We start from the raw sequence: 16,748 nt of genomic DNA, 5'->3' as shown, positions 1-16,748 counted from the left end.
CTATTTTGGGCTTTTATAGTTTTGGACTTTGACTTGTCCAAGTTAACCAAAATCTATAATTAGAGAGAGTAATCCTTATTTTTGTAATGAAGTGAATAGAGTATTCATAATATTGAAATTCACAATATTCATCGTTCTTTACTTTCTTTCTTTCTCCATTGCTCTTTTATTTTATTATCATTGTGTGGGTAATAACAATCTTGTTCATCAATATTGGTTAATTTTTTCATAAGTTTCAGTGGATTTCAAACAAGGGTTGTCCAAAGACCAACTGCCAAAACAAAAGCTTTATACCTCACAATATCTACGTGGAAAAAGCCCTAACAAAAATTAAATTTTCTTATAAATATAATAAATTAAAATTATTTTAAATATTTTTTTAGCGGAACTAGTTAAAGGAATTACCTCATATTCCAGTAATCACATGTTGAACCCCTACCTAATAAAAAATATACTTGGTGATAAGCACCAACATCTATAAAACATCACCTAAACTTTGATACTAAAAGTTATCTTTAATTAAATGAGTTTAAAAATGATTAGTATTATTTTCTCATAATTATTTATCTCTTAATACACTTATAGTTTAGTATTTGGAAAGCCCCACAAATTATAGGCACTCTTCCAACCATCACTTTAATCTATTAAAAGTCCACCATACATTTCATTAGTAAGTTGTATATAGATGCAAATATAAAATATGATAAAACAAAATATAAAATGCTTTTAGGTTGAACAAAAACTTCACACACATAAAGAAAGATACTTTCCTTTTTTTTGTTGGTCCGAGAAGAAAAATATTGTAACGATGAATGTAGAAGAAGAGGTTGAAAAGCTCAGGGAAGAAATCAAGAGGCTTGGAGAGGTTCAAACAGATGGTTCTTACAAGGTAATAAAACGATTCCTCCTTCTTTATCTTCATCTTTCTATATTCTTCAATATTTTCCTTAGAATCCTTCATCTTTCTATATTCTTCAATATTTTCCTTAGAATCCATATATATCTTTTCATGATGCATATAGATAAGCCCTTTAATTAAAGACTTGACTCAGATCGAGATCTATTGATACATATTTATAAATATGTTGTATTTATTGAATGTGGTAACTTTCTTATTCTTATGGATCTAGATCACAAGATCAGTCACAATATTAGGTCTTCATTTGTTCATAGATCTATTCTCTATAGGGAAATATCATAAGAAACATGTGTTCTCATGAACATATGTATTATTACGAATGTATCTAGAGATGCATAATTACCCTTTTCAGTGTAAGCAAACATTGAAGTAAGCGCTAAAACTGGTATCCATATTTTGTGATTTAAAGCTTGTTACATAGAATATAGATCTTGGTCGAAACGCATATGGTATGTTTTTGATACTATGACACAATGCATTGTGAAGGTTACATTCGGAACACTCTTCCACGATGATCGGTGCGCAAATATATTTGAAGCGCTTGTTGGCACACTACGAGCGGCCAAAAAACGTAAAGTAGTTGCGTATGAGGGTGAGCTACTGTTGCAGGGAGTTCATGATAATGTGGTAATCACTCTTAATCCTTCCCCTGCTGCTGTCAACTAATACAATCGTGGAGGATCATTGATCATCCTTGGCTGGTGTGATTCTATTTTGGGTGATTTTTTGTGTAATATATCCACGTTGGGTAAGGGCTTATGAAAAATGCTTGTGAAGAGAACTATGATATGTATCTCTTCCTAAACTCATTACCATTTGGTTTGTATATCAATTGTAAAACCAACATCTTTGAGTGGTAACTTTGTGCAACAAAACCCCACTGTCTATGTGTGTTACAATTACCTTTTTTTTTATAAAGTTTAGTTTGTAATATATGCCTGACCGACTATAAAATGTGAATATTTAAAGGTGGGTTCGTCTAAAACCATGAAATAAAACTACATTCAGTAGTTGAATCAAGACATGGCATGACATCCTTATCAGGAAAATACTTCCATAAGAATGGTTGAACACAAGGAGTTGAAGTATACACCAAAGAGAATCAAGAGACCGGGATTGAGACGGTATACTGCCGTTTAATGAACAGCCTGCGCTGAATTGATTTATCAAAAGATTATTGGCGGCATAAAATCAATGACCTGTACATGCTTTTCGGTGAGGTCAAAAACTTATTCGCAAAAATGGGAAAACTAAGTCTGACAAAATTTAAAACTGTTGAAAATCTATGGGGCATCAGCCAGGTGATATTATCCTGATGATCCATTGATAATAAATGCTTGGAGAAGGCTCTGGGCTGCTTGGGTTTCATCGGGTGTGCCCGATAGGACAATAGTAGTTCCATTACTTGTTCCCGGATGAGCTTCACGAACGGTAACCTTGGCCCCTGATATCTGAAAATGAGAACACAACTAGTTAAAAAGATAGTTTTCAGGTGCCTTCCACAAGATCTCTCGACAAGTCACAATGTTCATAAGAACAAATGCCACATATCCAGAGAGATATATGTAAGCATGTGATACTATAAAGCAGCCAAAATGTCTAGTACTTTCAGTATCAGTGCATAGTTTTTATCTAGGAACAAAATTTTGAGCAGATAACCAATTATGGAATCAACTAATTAGATTACACAAGCAAGTTCACAATAATTAACACGACAAGCTTGTAAGCAACCAAACAAACTATAAGTTTATGTGTAAAAACTTATACGAAATTATGTACCTGTCTCAATTGATTCAGATTGTTACCCTTTTCCCCATATACACGGCCAATAATATTATTCGGAACCATAATTTCCACAGTTGTATTAGTTACAACAGAAGTTGCACTCCCACTGCAGACCAAAAAAGGGTAATAATCAGAATATGACAGTATGAGTTCAACGACACAAACAAACAATATCATGCAGCCACACAAACCATAAGTACCACTTCCTAGTCATCCAGATCTTTGATCATGTGATACTAGGAAGGCCTATGGTGTGTTCTTCATTAAATAATTGATTCATATTAAAGCTGTTTTTTTGTATTTTGCATATATATCACCAACCTGCCAAGTTCTAAGCCACCTTTCTGAGGATTCCATCTCCTGCTCACATCATCAGGGAGTCCAGAACTTATCCCACCCACAGTCTGTCATCAAATTTATTCATACTACATGGGAAAACTTGCAAAGAAAAAACAGCCAGTAGAGAGAAAGAGGCATACCTTTGGTGCCCATGCCCCTGGTGCAGAAGAACGGTCTAAATCTCGAGAAAGAGTCAGATGATCTATGCTTTGAGATAAAGAATGAACATTAAGGTCATGATTAACACCAACAACGGGTTGGCCTCCAAGACTTAAAGGAATGGGGTCCCTCAGAATCCTGTTGGAACCAGTTCCACCACTGTTTTGTGTTATGGCAAAAAGATGTTCTCGCAGTCTACTAGTAGCTTTATATAATGCATCTTGAACATTCGGAAAATCACCTGTTATCTGAGGGATAAAATGGGCGAAGATACAGTAATTAATAAATGCCTGAAGTCACCACAAGATTTTGTGGACTTTGTAAACAAAGTATAGCGACACACATGCATTGTGATTACTGAATAAAGGTGAAAGTAAATGCTTAGATACAACAAGAAAATATGTTGACTCATCATAGCATATGTTACAATCACTACACCTTTTACCAGGAAATTGTGTAAATCATCTTTGGAAAGTGTGAAGATCAGATTTCCCGATCATGCAAACACGTTAAGGAAAATTGAGCAGCCACAAAACACAAATTGCAATAACTGATATATGCATCAGGAAGACCATTGATATCATTCTGACTAATATGAAGGTGATTTAAAGGGTACAGGTATATAATAAGATACAAAAAAAAGTCTCAATTTTAAAATGTTACTCTTTCCCTCCATAAAAGAGAAAAAATAGCTTATATTTCTAATACCATGTTTAGACACACAAGGTACACCCTATCTGTTTATTACTTACAAATCAGTCAAAGCATAAGATATGAAGTATGAAAACAAAGGAAGTTACTAAACCCTTAATGCTGGAAAAATAAAATCACTAGTATACGCATAAAATATCATAGCAACTATGAGCAATGCCAAGAACCTAACTCTTAATGATGAACAGGATACACAGTTTATCGAAGCCTTTACACAAACATATTTCAACCAATTAAGAAATAGACATTGCTCCCTCTGTTCATTATTTTAAGACCTACTTACAAAGTTCAAAGGTATTGAGAAAAAATAGTAGTGGCAATATATTTGTAAGAAATGAGTGTTAACTTTTTCATAACTAATCCTACAATTAATGATATAACAGGAGAAAGAATAAAATTGTTTCCTAATTGTAAATTAAATAGAGGTATTTTTGTGGAAACGTAATTAATGCATGTGAACTTTTGAGAAGAAAATTACATCAAGGGACAAAAAAAACAAAAAAAAATGGATCTTATAATTATGGAAGGGACTACATTCACACACATATGAATAGCAATTTTAAAAAAATCGGGTTTTTTGCAGAAAAGAAAATTGGTGTATCAGCCACTGTTAATTTAGCATGATGAATGATGAGAGAACTCTTATGTAAAGGGTGAGAAAATTTCTTCTTAAACTTAACTGAATACAGAAAATAACATGTTAAGAAAATATAAAAGCATTCTTAAGCATCTTTTGATTGTAAATCCAAAAAAAAAAGATCTCCACACCTGTACCACTTGATCATTATAAGATGCACACTTTGGAACTTGACCATTCCCAATTACTCGGATGTTAGTCCATGTGGCTTTCCGGATTTCGGAGACTATTGCTCCTGCTTTCCCTAACAAAACACCCACTTGGTTGGATGGGACTACAAGTCGTGCAGTGACAGATGGCCCCTTGTATGATCGCGAGTCTGGCCCCTTCTCAACAGAACCCTCAACAGACCTGGAGAAAACAAGCACAACAGCCTTCTGTGCTGGAGAAAATCTTGATTCAGGATTCTGCCGAAAAACGAAGAAATCAGAAAAAGGAAAATTAACACGTACACATAATAATAAACATACTGGAATATTAAGATAAGAAACAAAAGTATAAGAAAAACAATTATATTTGACAAACCTCTAAAGCAGTAATAGTAATTAGCCGATCCTCGCACTCAAATACCGGAGGACCAACACTAATAGTAGCTCCTATTTCATTCTGAAGAGTTTTCAAAGTACTTTCACCTTTCCCAATTACATTGTCAATCCTATCACGGGAACAAAGAATTCTAAAGGTAACTTCCTGCTGAAGCACTTCCGGATCCAGGGCTGAGACTCTATTAGCTTCAGCTGACGACGGATGAACTTTAGAGGCACTGTCATTAGACCTAATGGGTGAGGTAGATAATGCAGAGGTCTTCTGCAGATGGCAATCCATATTCGGTTCAGTTAAACCCTCATGGGGAACAGCAGAAGTTTCATGCTGAGATACTTCATTAGGTCTGGCTCCCATCATTTTTGTTCTGTCAGGAGGAGGAGAATCTTGAAGTCGGCCAGCGACAGCAATGAGGGCCTTCTTTACAGATGACACGATGCCTTGTATCTGAAACACTCCCAAAAAATATATTAATCAGTATTTTGAAAAATTAGATAGCACAAATAAATTCGAAGTTCATTTAGCATATTCATTTGTCCTTTGATTAGTGAGCTATAACATGTTCACAACCTTAAGCATGAAATTTAAGTCCTATTTTACATTGCACCTAAGGTAGCCAAAGCTAAAAGCTAAAACATAATAGAAACCTATAACACCCTTCAAGATTAGACTCCCTAGCAACCTTAAGGAAACAGTAACCACGAACTAGGTCTACACCTTTAACTTAAACTTCAAACTCTACAAGGGCGGAAAGATCTACCAATCTATTCAATTACTAATGTAATTTTAATGGACTGATTTAGTTGGATCATAGTAGTTTATGGATGTCATGGAAAATCAATTTGATATCCATGAGAATTCTGCTGCTAAGGTCAAATCATAAAGAGAAAACGCAAGAATCAAGAGCAGAACAATGTGTTACCTAGACGCAGCCTAAGCTAGCACATAGCACACAATTTTCCTTTGATGATCAATCATTTACAGTATGGCTTCTATGAAGGCCCATTCTAAGCAAATTCACTCATGTGACTGGCTGAAATATAACCATCTAAGTTGAACAGATACAGGTACCAACCATATACTAGTGCAAGGTACAAGATTTTTTCCAAAGGATGGTACAAATATGTTAACATAATTTTTTTTAAAACTAGAAACAAATAACATATAAACATAACTAAATTTTATACAAGATAAAAACCACAAATGTAACATATAACTATAGAGGGAAACATCTTTCCTGATTTAGTATGTAACAAATCAAAATTGAATCAGACAAAATATAGGAAAACAGAAAAATTAAGATCGAAAATAAGATAAGATCATCTATATAGCAGAAGATAGGGAAGGAATATTCAAAGTAATAAAAAATGTATCAACATTATAAGAATACAAAAAAAATATATATATATATATATTTCTTTTTTACTAAATGATGTTTTGTTGTTTAAGGAAAATGAATACAAGCTTGTACATACCCTACTAGTGTGATGTACCGAAATGAAGATCGCCCATGAGAATGTAGGTGTATATAGACAAGAATTTGTCACGTAGTTAAGCATCTGAGTATTATATTACTTTTCTTTAAAGTGCGGTTTGTTTAGACTTGTAACTTTGTTGGAAATTTACACATTATCTATGCTGCACTTTCCCATTTAACCACACTAACCAATGTCATCAATGACAACATCTATACAGACAATAATTTATTAGAATTACGCAATTAACCGCCAGTATCTTACTTATTTAGACTTGAAATTTTGTTGGGCAGCATGCACATTTCCATGTTATGTTTTCCCATTTAACCGCACTAAATAATGTCATTTTCTTTCCTTGTCTACATTGAATTGAATGAAAATCAAATCTGCTATCTCGATTATTATCTTTCACATATCAAAAATTTATTTGCGCCATGGTAAGATATTTCCTAATGACATAGAGGTGATATAACTGCATGCATTTACTTTCCCCAAACCCCCGCCTGGTGGAAGCCTCGTGCACTAGACTTCCCTTTATTGTTCATTACCAAGCGACAGAAGGGTATTATGAACAGTTCAGTCGGAGGAGGTCCCTCATTTAACTGATGCTATTTCTTCAAGAACTATTGCATTAGGATGTAACCATATATTTACATTGAGATAACCATCTAAGTTGTTGTCAGAATTTGGTGTCAAATTTATGAGTCAGAAACGTCAATTATACATATCTATCAATTCAACATCTAGTCCAAAACTAACCCAATTGTCCAAACCTTAATAACTACAATGCCAAACCTTAACAACTACAATGCCAACTGAAACTATCAGTGTATCACCATCATCACTAACGCAGAAGTAATCAAAGCAATTATTCAATAACATGGCAGCAGCAAAAAAAAAACATTGATTTAAGTAATCAGAGAAAGTGAGTAAATAAATAACCTCAATGATTTCATCGGAAGGCTTAATGCACACCGGCAGCTTGTCATTCAAAACCCTAATTCGACATCCAGTATCACTCCTGATCTTCTCCACAACCTTCCCTCCTTTCCCGATGACAGAACCCGCCTGACCACCATTCGCCAACAGCCTACACGAAACCACCCTATCTCCAACTTCAGTCCCCTCACTCTCAGCAGCAGCCACGTCAAGAATCCTCTCAAACACCTTCAGCAAAGCCTCCGTCGGCTTGGGAACTTCTCCATCATCATCCTGACCATCAAGCTTGACGACAACCACGATAACCCGCTCAGGACACTCCATCGGAGCATTGTCAACTCGGATCTTAGCATCGGTTAGTTGCTGAAGCGACTTAATGGCGGAACCGGCCTTGCCGATGAAAGCTCCGACGCGTGACGCGTGGCAGAGAAGACGGAAAACCACGTGGCTCCTGGTACGCTTGAATGAAGCGTTGGGATTGCTGGTTTCGGTAATGGTGGTAGCGAGTGATTCAGCAGTGTTGCTTCCCATAGTTGAAATGAAATTCTCAATAAATATTATTATAGTATAAAGTTTTTATTTATTTGATTAAATAAATAAAAAATTGGTCCAGTCTCTGCTCCAAGTTGAATAGAGCAGTTGCAGAGAGAGACTCCAAGAGAGGGAGATTGGATACTTATGAGAGGGATAGTGGGAGATGATGAGATAGAGCGCGCCGCATTCTTTATTCAATTAATTTATTATTTTTAATACTATTTTATTTAATATTATAGATTTATTTATTTTTTTGTGAAAAAAATACCATGTATACTTATTTTGTATATATCCAATAATCTTTACATATACATGCATCTAATAAATTAAATTATAAAATATTTAAAGAAAAAGTTTGAAAATTGATAATAAATAATTATAAAGTATAATTTATTGAATTTATATATTAAAAAAATAGCGAAATCAATCTCATTAATAAATTATAATCAAAGTGAAATAAATGTTATTAAATTTTGGTTGTAAAATAGATTTCTGTAAGATGGTATTATTTTATATTTTTATACAAAAAGTATTCATATGTTTGACTTTATTGTTAATAAAAATAAAAATCAAATCTTTTTAATAATTTAAAAAGTTCTACCTACTAAAAATTGGATTGATGTTTTACTTTTACTTTGTTGTTAAATTTTGGTTGTAAAGTAGACGGTATTATTTTTTTGTTTAATATGAAATTATTCATATGCTTGTCTTCATTTTTAATAAGATAAAATTAAATATTTTATTAATTTTAAAAGTTATATATGTTAAAAAAATTCTTTTAATTGGAGGATAAGATAAGGGATCTGAATGGATATTAATGAGACAAGGATTGGTCTTTCACTTTTTATTCCGTTTATTAATTATAATTATGTATTCGTTTGATAATCGTGACAATATTTGTTAGATGAATTTTGAAACACCTATTAATATTTATGAATATTCAGAGATACCATTTAAATATTTTTTTAAATATATAATAAGATTAATTGAAATACAGTCTAAAAGAGTTTTACACTGTCAGTTAATTATATTAATTATAGATGTTAGACATTACAAGAAATTTGACTTTTATTTTAAAAATCTATAAAATAATAAAAATAGAAAATAATGAACCAACGGTGTAAAACTTTTTATACTGACCGTGTATAGTAATTAATCTCATATATAATTACTTAAATCTTTTATCCTTAAACACACAAAAAAAATTCAAATTCAAACGCATAAAAGTTAAAATAACAAAAATAAATCACATTTATTTTAACTTTTTTTTAAATAATTATACTAAATTCAGTAAAATAATAATAGTTTCATATTCAACAAAATAATAATAATATTAATAATAATAATAACAATTTTAAGTTGAATAAATTAATAATTAAATAATTTTGTTAATTATAACATATACAAATACCTATAGGTATTATGCTATAATTACAACTTGTACCATTAACTCCAAGCACCGCACCGTACAAACCTCTAAAATATTTGACAACTTTTTATCTTGTATCATGTTTGAGAGATAATGGTTTGGACAGGTAAAATAAAGTAAAATTTACTACAATAATTTTTATAAATGTTATAAATGTATTATTAATAGAAGAGGGGGAGAGAGGGAGAAAGAAAAATATTTTTTAATAAAAAGAAATTTTTGTATTTAAAATAATTTATATTAGAGACAAAAAGAGATTTTTTATTATAAATATTAATAGACAAGGATGAGAGAGAAAGATATATATATATATATATATATATATATATATATATATATATATATATATATATATATATATATATATATATATATATATATATATATATATATATATATATATATATATATATATATATATATATATATATATATATATATATATATATATATATATATATATATGAGAAAAAAATTATTTTTAAACTTTCAATCAATCAGAGATGTGTATCCCGATAAATCACACGTATAATTTTAAAATATTAATATAACAGAACAGAACCTTATAATTCTATTGGATAATGGGGTAAAAAAAAATTATACTAACCGTGCACTATCTTTAATCTCATATATATATATATATATATATATATATATATATATATATATATATATATATATATATATATATATATATATATGAGATTAATTACTATACACTGTCAGTGTAAAAAGTTTTACACCGTCGGTTCATCACCATCACCCGTTTGTATTACTTTATAGATTTTTAAAATAAAAGTCAAACTTCTTTTAATATCCAACGTCTATAATTAATTGATGGTGTAAAACTCTTTTACACTGACAGTGTATTTCAATTAATCTATATATATATATATATATATATATATATATATATATATATATATATATATATAATAGAAAATAAAATGGTATTTTCTTATTTTGAATAACTTGTATTATATATAAAAGGGTATTTTCGATTTTTTCTATTTTAATAAAAAATAAAATGATATTTTCTTAGTCTGAATAAATTATACTATAGATAAAAAGATATTTCTGTATTGTAAATATTAATAGAGGAGGACGAGAAAGAGTATATTTTAAATAAAAATTAATATGGTATTTTTGTATTTTAAATAAGTTGTATTAAGAACAAAAAGATATTTTCGTATTTTAAATATTAATAGATGATAGATAGATAGATAAATAGATAGAAAGATAATATATTTTTAGTAGAAAATAAAAAGATATTTTTTTTTAAATTATTTGTATTATGGACAAAAAAAAAAATTATTCCATAATTTATTGAGACACATCGAATCCGTAATCCTAATTTTTGTCTTGACCCATGAATTATTTTTAAATTAAACACTTACAACTTAAAATTGTGATCAAGTATATTATTTTTTAACATATCAAAGGTACATTTAAAAGAACCGGTTGATATGTAGAATAAGATAGAGACATAATATGATTAGGAATTAAAAAATGATAATAACAAAATAAACAATATTATATGATTTGTTTTGTAGTTACGTGATTAAAAATCTAATTCTATTAATTTATTGTTTTATGTATTTAATGTATATTTTGTTGAATTATAATTTTTTGTGTCGAAACAGATTGATCGACAGAACAAGGAAATGTCGAACCACCTATTATGTTGAGTTGTGTTAGTGTGTCGAAGTGTCGAAGCATCTTGCTTCCCACTGGATTTTGACTTATGCCTATTTTAGTAGTGTTAGCTATTTTGGACTTTTATAATTTTAGGCTTTGGCATGAGGTCTAAGTTAACCTAAATCTATCAATAGAGTGCGTAACCCTTATTTTTGTAATGAAGTGAATAGAAGATTCATAACATTGTATTCACAGTATTTTGCAGTTGCAAAGTGAATAAGAAGTTTTCCACAGTTTGTGAGCAGAGAGAAACTCTGCAGAATTTAATTATTATTCTCCTTCATCGTTCTTTCTTTCTCCATTGTTCTTTTTTTTTATTGTTGTTGTGTGGGTGATAACAATCTTGTTCATCAAGATTGATTGAAATTCTCCATAGGTTGTGGGAGATTTCCAATATCTAGTATCAAGAGCTCTAGTTTAATCGATTCGTGGGAAGAAAATCACCATGGCAACGAATCATCCAAACGGGCATTTTCCAGCAAATCTTTCAATTCTCAAGAACAACAATTATGAGAATTGGTGCAAGCAGATAAAGGTTGTGTTATGTTATCAAGATCTCTGGGATATTGTGAAGGAAAGAGTAACAACGCTTGCAGATGACGCGATCAAGAAAAGGCTGCACATAAAGAATTGAAGAAGAAAGATTATAAAGCTCTCTTTATAATCCATCAATGTGTTGATGCATATAACTTTGAAAATGTTAGTGATGCAGAGTCGGCGAAAGAAGTATGGGAAATTCTGGAGAAATCGTTTGGAGGCGCGGAGAAGGTGAAAGAGGTGAGATTACAAACTCACAAAAGAACGTATGAATTGCTTCAGATGGAAGACAATGAAAGCATAATTGATTTCTTCACCAAGGTTATGAAACTGGTGAATCAAATGAAGGTATGTGGAGAAGTGTTGACATCAAGATCTTTTGTTGGAAAGATCTTGAGGTCGTTGACTGCAAAGTTCGACCACGTGGTAGTAGTCATAGAAGAGTCGAAAGATTTGTCAAAACTGACAAAGGAAGAGCTTCAAGGGATGCTTGAATCTCATGAACAAAGAATGGATGAAAGAGATGTAGGAAAGTCGAAGAGTGATATGGCTTTGCAGGCTCAATCAGCAAAAGAAAGAAAAGGCAAAGGAAGATGGAATGACAACAAAGGCAGAGGAGGCTACAATAATTCGAATGGTCAAAATCAGCAGGAAGGAAACTGGTCGAATCACAAAAAAACTCTAGAACCAAGGCAACCAAAGAGGTGGTGTTGCAGGTAGAGGAAGAGGTGATGGTCAAAATCCAGATAAGAGTCATATCCAGTGTTACAATTGTCAGAAGTATGGTCACTATTCTAGTGATTGTCCAGAAAAGTAGAAGAATCAAGAAACTTATGCAAAACTGGCGAAACATGAAGAAGAAGAGGTGTTGCTGATGGTTACAACAAGAGATGAAGAGAGATTCAAGTACCAGTGGTACTTGGACTCAGGATGCTTATCACACATGTCTGGAAGGAAAGCTTGGTTTGTCAACATAAATCCCTCAATGAAGAACATGGTGAAATTTGCAAATGACAACACTCTAGCAGTTGAAGGTGTTGGTGATGTTCTGATTATGAGGAAAGATGGAAAGAGGTCAGTAATTTCAAATGTGTTGTACATACCAGGCATGAAGATTAATTTGCTCAGCATATGACAGTTAGTTGAAAAGAACTACAAAGTGTCGATCAAAGACAAGATGATGAGAGTTCTCGACTCAAATGGAAGGTTGATCTTGAAGGCTTCAATGTCTCATAATAGAACCTTCAAGATTAAACTAAATGTGATGGAGCACAAGTGCCTTGCAACAGCAGCCAACAGAGATGAACGGATATGATATTATAGACTTGACCATCTAAATTTCAAAGACATCAGAGATCTGAAGAGAAGAAATATGGTTTTAGGATTACTACAAATCGACATTCCAAACAAAGTGTGTGAAGAATGTGTGCAGGCGAAGCAGCATAAGAACAACTTCTGTAAGGATGCAAGAAGCAGGTCAAAGACAATTCTTGAAGTCATATACTCTGATGTATGTGGTCCTCTCCAGGTGGATTCGATTGGAGGTAACAAATACTTTGTTACATTCATAAATGATTTCAGTCGAAAATTATGGTCTTACCTGATCAAGAAGAAAAGTGAAGTGATCGAGGTATTTTCCAAGTTTAAATCTATGGTCGAAAGACAGAGCGGTCGAAATATCAAGATTTTGAGAAATGATGGTGGTGAAGAATATGTGTTGAAAGACTTTTATGCATTATGTGTGAAAGAAGGGATTGTGCATGAAGTGGTGTCACCCTACATTCCACAGCAGAATGGAGTCACAGAAAGGAAGAATAAAATCATCATGAATATGGTTAGAAGTATGTTGAAAGGCAAGCATCTACCCAAATAATTATGGGGAGAAGTTGTGTCGACTGCGACATATATCCTGAATAGATGTCCGACGAAGAAGCTATAAGGAATCCCGCCAGAAGAATGTTCGTTTGGTGTCAAGCCTAACTTGAGTCATCTGAAGGTGTTTGGATCTATAGCACATAAACATGTGCTAGATCAGTTGATAAGAAAACTTGATGACAAGTCGAATCAGATAATCCTGATAGGATATCATTTGACTGAAGGATACAAGTTGTCCGACCCAGTGTATAAGCAAGTGGTGATCAACAGGGACGTGATCATAAATGATCTTAATGAGTGGGATTGGACTGAGAATGTCAAGAAAGATTCAGTGAGAATCTTTTATGACAAACCAGCTAGTAAAGTCGAAAGAAAAGTTCGACAGGAAGAAGTCAGAGGTTAAGTAGGACCAAGCAGACCTCAAAGAACAAGACACATGCCTGCAAGGTTGCAAGAATGTGTGATTACATCATATGATGTGGTTAATGAATAAGGTGAATGGGTACATTATGCTTTCTACGCAGATGTCGAACCTGTCAATGCAGTTGAGGCGTTGAAAGATTCAAAATGGATGAAAGCAATGGACGAAGAGCTGAAGTCAATCAAAGTCAACAACACTTGGTCACTTGTCGAATTTCCCCAAGACAAGAAGGAAATCGATGTGAAGTGGGTATACAAGGTGAAGTTGAATCCTAGAGGAGAAGTGACTCGACACAAGGCAAGGCTTGTGGCGAAAGGATTTCTTCAAAAAGAAGGAATCGAATTCGATGAAGTTTTTGCACCTGTTGCTAGGATTGAAACAATCAGGTTGGCTGTAGGTCTAGAAAACATGAACAACTGACAAATGTGTCAGATGGATGTGAAATGTCCATTCCTTAATGGTCCCTTAAAAGAAGAAGTCTATGTTGCACAACCAGCTGGGTTTGTAAAACAGGGCGAAGAAAGAAAAATGGATATGCACAAGTTCCAAAAGCTTGGAACAAGAAGATAGATGGATTTCTAAGGGAGAAGGAATTCGTGAAATGCAAATCTGAACATGGAGTATTGTAGCAACCTGAAAAATACAGTGCGCGAAAAAACAACCGGCGAAAGAAAATGACAGAAGAGTCGCCACCGTGCGCTATTCGTCCCAAAGGAGGGAAAGGAAACGCTCGAAGTAAACCTGAAAAGGGAAAGGACAAGACGGGGTTTCGCAACCAAATCTTGGGTTCGGGAGTCGGTTATGCGAAGGGAAGGTATTAGCACCCCTACGCATCCGTAGTACTCTACGGGATCCACTTTGTAATTCTTGTCTAAAGGGTGTGAGTTTATCTTGTGCTGTTTACCAAAAAAAAGGTTAAATGAAAATGACTCGCGCGGATGTCGCATCCACTACATACGTATCTCATCTGAATATGAGAATCAGAGTCTTCGTAGCTCGGCTGACCTATGGGTTGGGGGATGTGTGCTCGCTAAGACATCGCGTCTTATGCCTACGTATCTCATCTGGAATGAGAATCAGAGCAAGCCGTAGTTCGACTGACTACGGGGTTATGGAGTGAGTTTTGGACGAACGACGTTACTACGCAATCTACCGGATGCTCGACCTTTGGAGACTTACTCACCTGTAGTAGAAGGAGTAAACGTGTGTTTAGGAGAAGAAAAATCAATGAAGGGTTAGGGTTTGGTGAACTCATGCAAAAAGGCAGTCCTTGACGAAGGAACCTGTAAAAAAAACACTCAAAAACATTGCCTCCTATCGAGGTCTTCCAGCTAAGAAAGCAGTAAAATGCGGGAAAAATATAAAAGTACCACGCGGATAAAGATCCGAAGTAACAGCAGTTAGAGGAATGGGAAACCCAGGGATCCTTCTAAGCTAAACACCATCAAAGAAAGTGAGTCAGTACAGGTAATCAGAATGAAACCTCCAGGGGTATCCCACAAATAAAGTGGAAAACCACGCAAGTTATCCCTGCAAAAGTCATGTGAGCCCTCACAAAAACTCAACAAACAGGTTAGAGACAAAAAAATAGGGTAATCAAGGGTTGCCCCCAAATCAAAATGTAACCACATGAATCATGCCATTAAAATTCACAAAAGAGACATGCATCAAAAGGGTATCAAATTCACCCATAATACCTCATACATTTAGAGCATTCAAATTAAAGGCATAAGATGATGGATATAGGGCAAACCTAATTGAAGAGCTTGATTGAAATTGAGTTGCACCCGTGAGGTTTATAAAACAATCTTTAGGGTTTATGTGAGGCAGAGGTGATTCTGTGCAGTTGAGTTCCCTTCAGGGTTTGGAGGCTGCTCTGAACTCTGTTAGCTCTTCTCTCACTATCTTTTCCCTCAGGGTAATAGGAATAAAATGAATCTTTGTTTCACTGAAACTCTAGTATTTATAGCCTAATATTGGTAGCTTAGTGGGCTTTTGAGAGAGGTCCAAGTCTGAGATTTTTTCTTTTATTTATTCATTTATTTATTATTATTTTTATTTATTTATTTTATTTTATTTTATTTTTATTTATTTATTTATTTTCGTTTTATTATTATTATTATTTATTTATTTTTTCGTTTTTTTTTTTTTAAAATAAAGTTTCTTGGATCTAATTCTGATTGACATGATGAAATGCAATGTATCTAATGTTAAATGACCTAAAAATGAATGCATGCATGAGGTGTAAAGCGTATGCTTCCAGGAAAAATGAAGGGTAAATTTTGGGGTATTACAAGTATATGTAAGAAGAAGCAAGAGTGAATTGCTTATACTCTGCCTCTATGTCGATGACCTATTGATAACAGGTAGCTGCAAGAAGGAGATCGAAGACTTTAAAGATGATCTCAACAAGGAATTCAAAATGTCAAATCTGGGTGACATTTCATATTTCCTTGGAATCGAATTCTACAAGAGTGGTAGAGGTTTGATGATGCACCAAAGAAGGTATGCATGCGAAATACTCAAGAGATTTGAGATGCAAGATTGCAACCCAACTTTGACTCCAACTGAGCCCAGATTACAACTGTCAAAAGATTTAGATGAAGATGATGTCGACCTAACCCAATACAAAAGACTCATTGGGTCACTTTGATACCTTTGTCACACAAGACCTAACTTAGCATACAATGTAGGTATGGTGAGTAGATTCATGCAGAAGCCAAAGATATCACATCTAGCAGTGACGA

General features: G+C 33.3%; 2 protein-coding genes across 2 annotated transcripts; one reads left to right on the top strand and one right to left on the bottom strand.

Annotated features, from left to right (window-relative positions):
* Nucleotides 1-645: 645 nt before the first annotated feature.
* LOC127100707 (costars family protein At4g33640) lies at nt 646-1,852 on the top strand. Its single transcript, XM_051037960.1, has 2 exons — nt 646-889; nt 1,406-1,852. Exons 1-2 carry the CDS (start codon nt 809-811, stop codon nt 1,583-1,585), a joined length of 261 nt encoding a protein of 86 aa, XP_050893917.1. The 5' UTR covers nt 646-808; the 3' UTR covers nt 1,586-1,852.
* A 183-nt stretch (nt 1,853-2,035) lies between these two features.
* Nucleotides 2,036-8,199, bottom strand: LOC127100706 (KH domain-containing protein HEN4). Its single transcript, XM_051037959.1, has 7 exons — nt 7,511-8,199; nt 5,076-5,540; nt 4,682-4,957; nt 3,184-3,450; nt 3,026-3,108; nt 2,699-2,810; nt 2,036-2,370 (listed from the first exon to the last, which is right to left on the bottom strand). The coding sequence occupies exons 1-7, from the start codon at nt 8,036-8,038 to the stop codon at nt 2,227-2,229; spliced, it is 1,875 nt and encodes a 624-aa protein (XP_050893916.1). The 5' UTR covers nt 8,039-8,199; the 3' UTR covers nt 2,036-2,226.
* Between the last annotated feature and the right edge of the window lie 8,549 nt (nt 8,200-16,748).

The sequence above is a fragment of the Lathyrus oleraceus genome, chromosome 7 (assembly GCF_024323335.1).
Source record: "Lathyrus oleraceus cultivar Zhongwan6 chromosome 7, CAAS_Psat_ZW6_1.0, whole genome shotgun sequence".
Lineage (NCBI taxonomy): Eukaryota > Viridiplantae > Streptophyta > Magnoliopsida > Fabales > Fabaceae > Lathyrus > Lathyrus oleraceus.
Note: the sequence above shows the minus strand (reverse complement) of the source record. Positions and strands in the feature narration are given on the sequence as shown.

What these genes read in the sequence shown, in the direction of transcription:
- LOC127100707 (XM_051037960.1), top strand. Translation starts at nt 809, where the DNA reads ATGAATGTAGAAGAAGAGGTTGAAAAGCTCAGGGAAGAAATCAAGAGG. An exon ending in AAACAGATGGTTCTTACAAG is followed by an intron (nt 890 to 1,405) that starts GTAATAAAACGA and finishes TGCATTGTGAAG; the next exon opens with GTTACATTCGGAACACTCTT.
- LOC127100706 (XM_051037959.1), bottom strand. Translation starts at nt 8,038, where the DNA reads ATGGGAAGCAACACTGCTGAATCACTCGCTACCACCATTACCGAAACC. An exon ending in CTTCCGATGAAATCATTGAG is followed by an intron (nt 5,541 to 7,510) that starts GTTATTTATTTA and finishes GGAGTGTTTCAG; the next exon opens with ATACAAGGCATCGTGTCATC. An exon ending in TTACTATTACTGCTTTAGAG is followed by an intron (nt 4,958 to 5,075) that starts GTTTGTCAAATA and finishes GTTTTTCGGCAG; the next exon opens with AATCCTGAATCAAGATTTTC.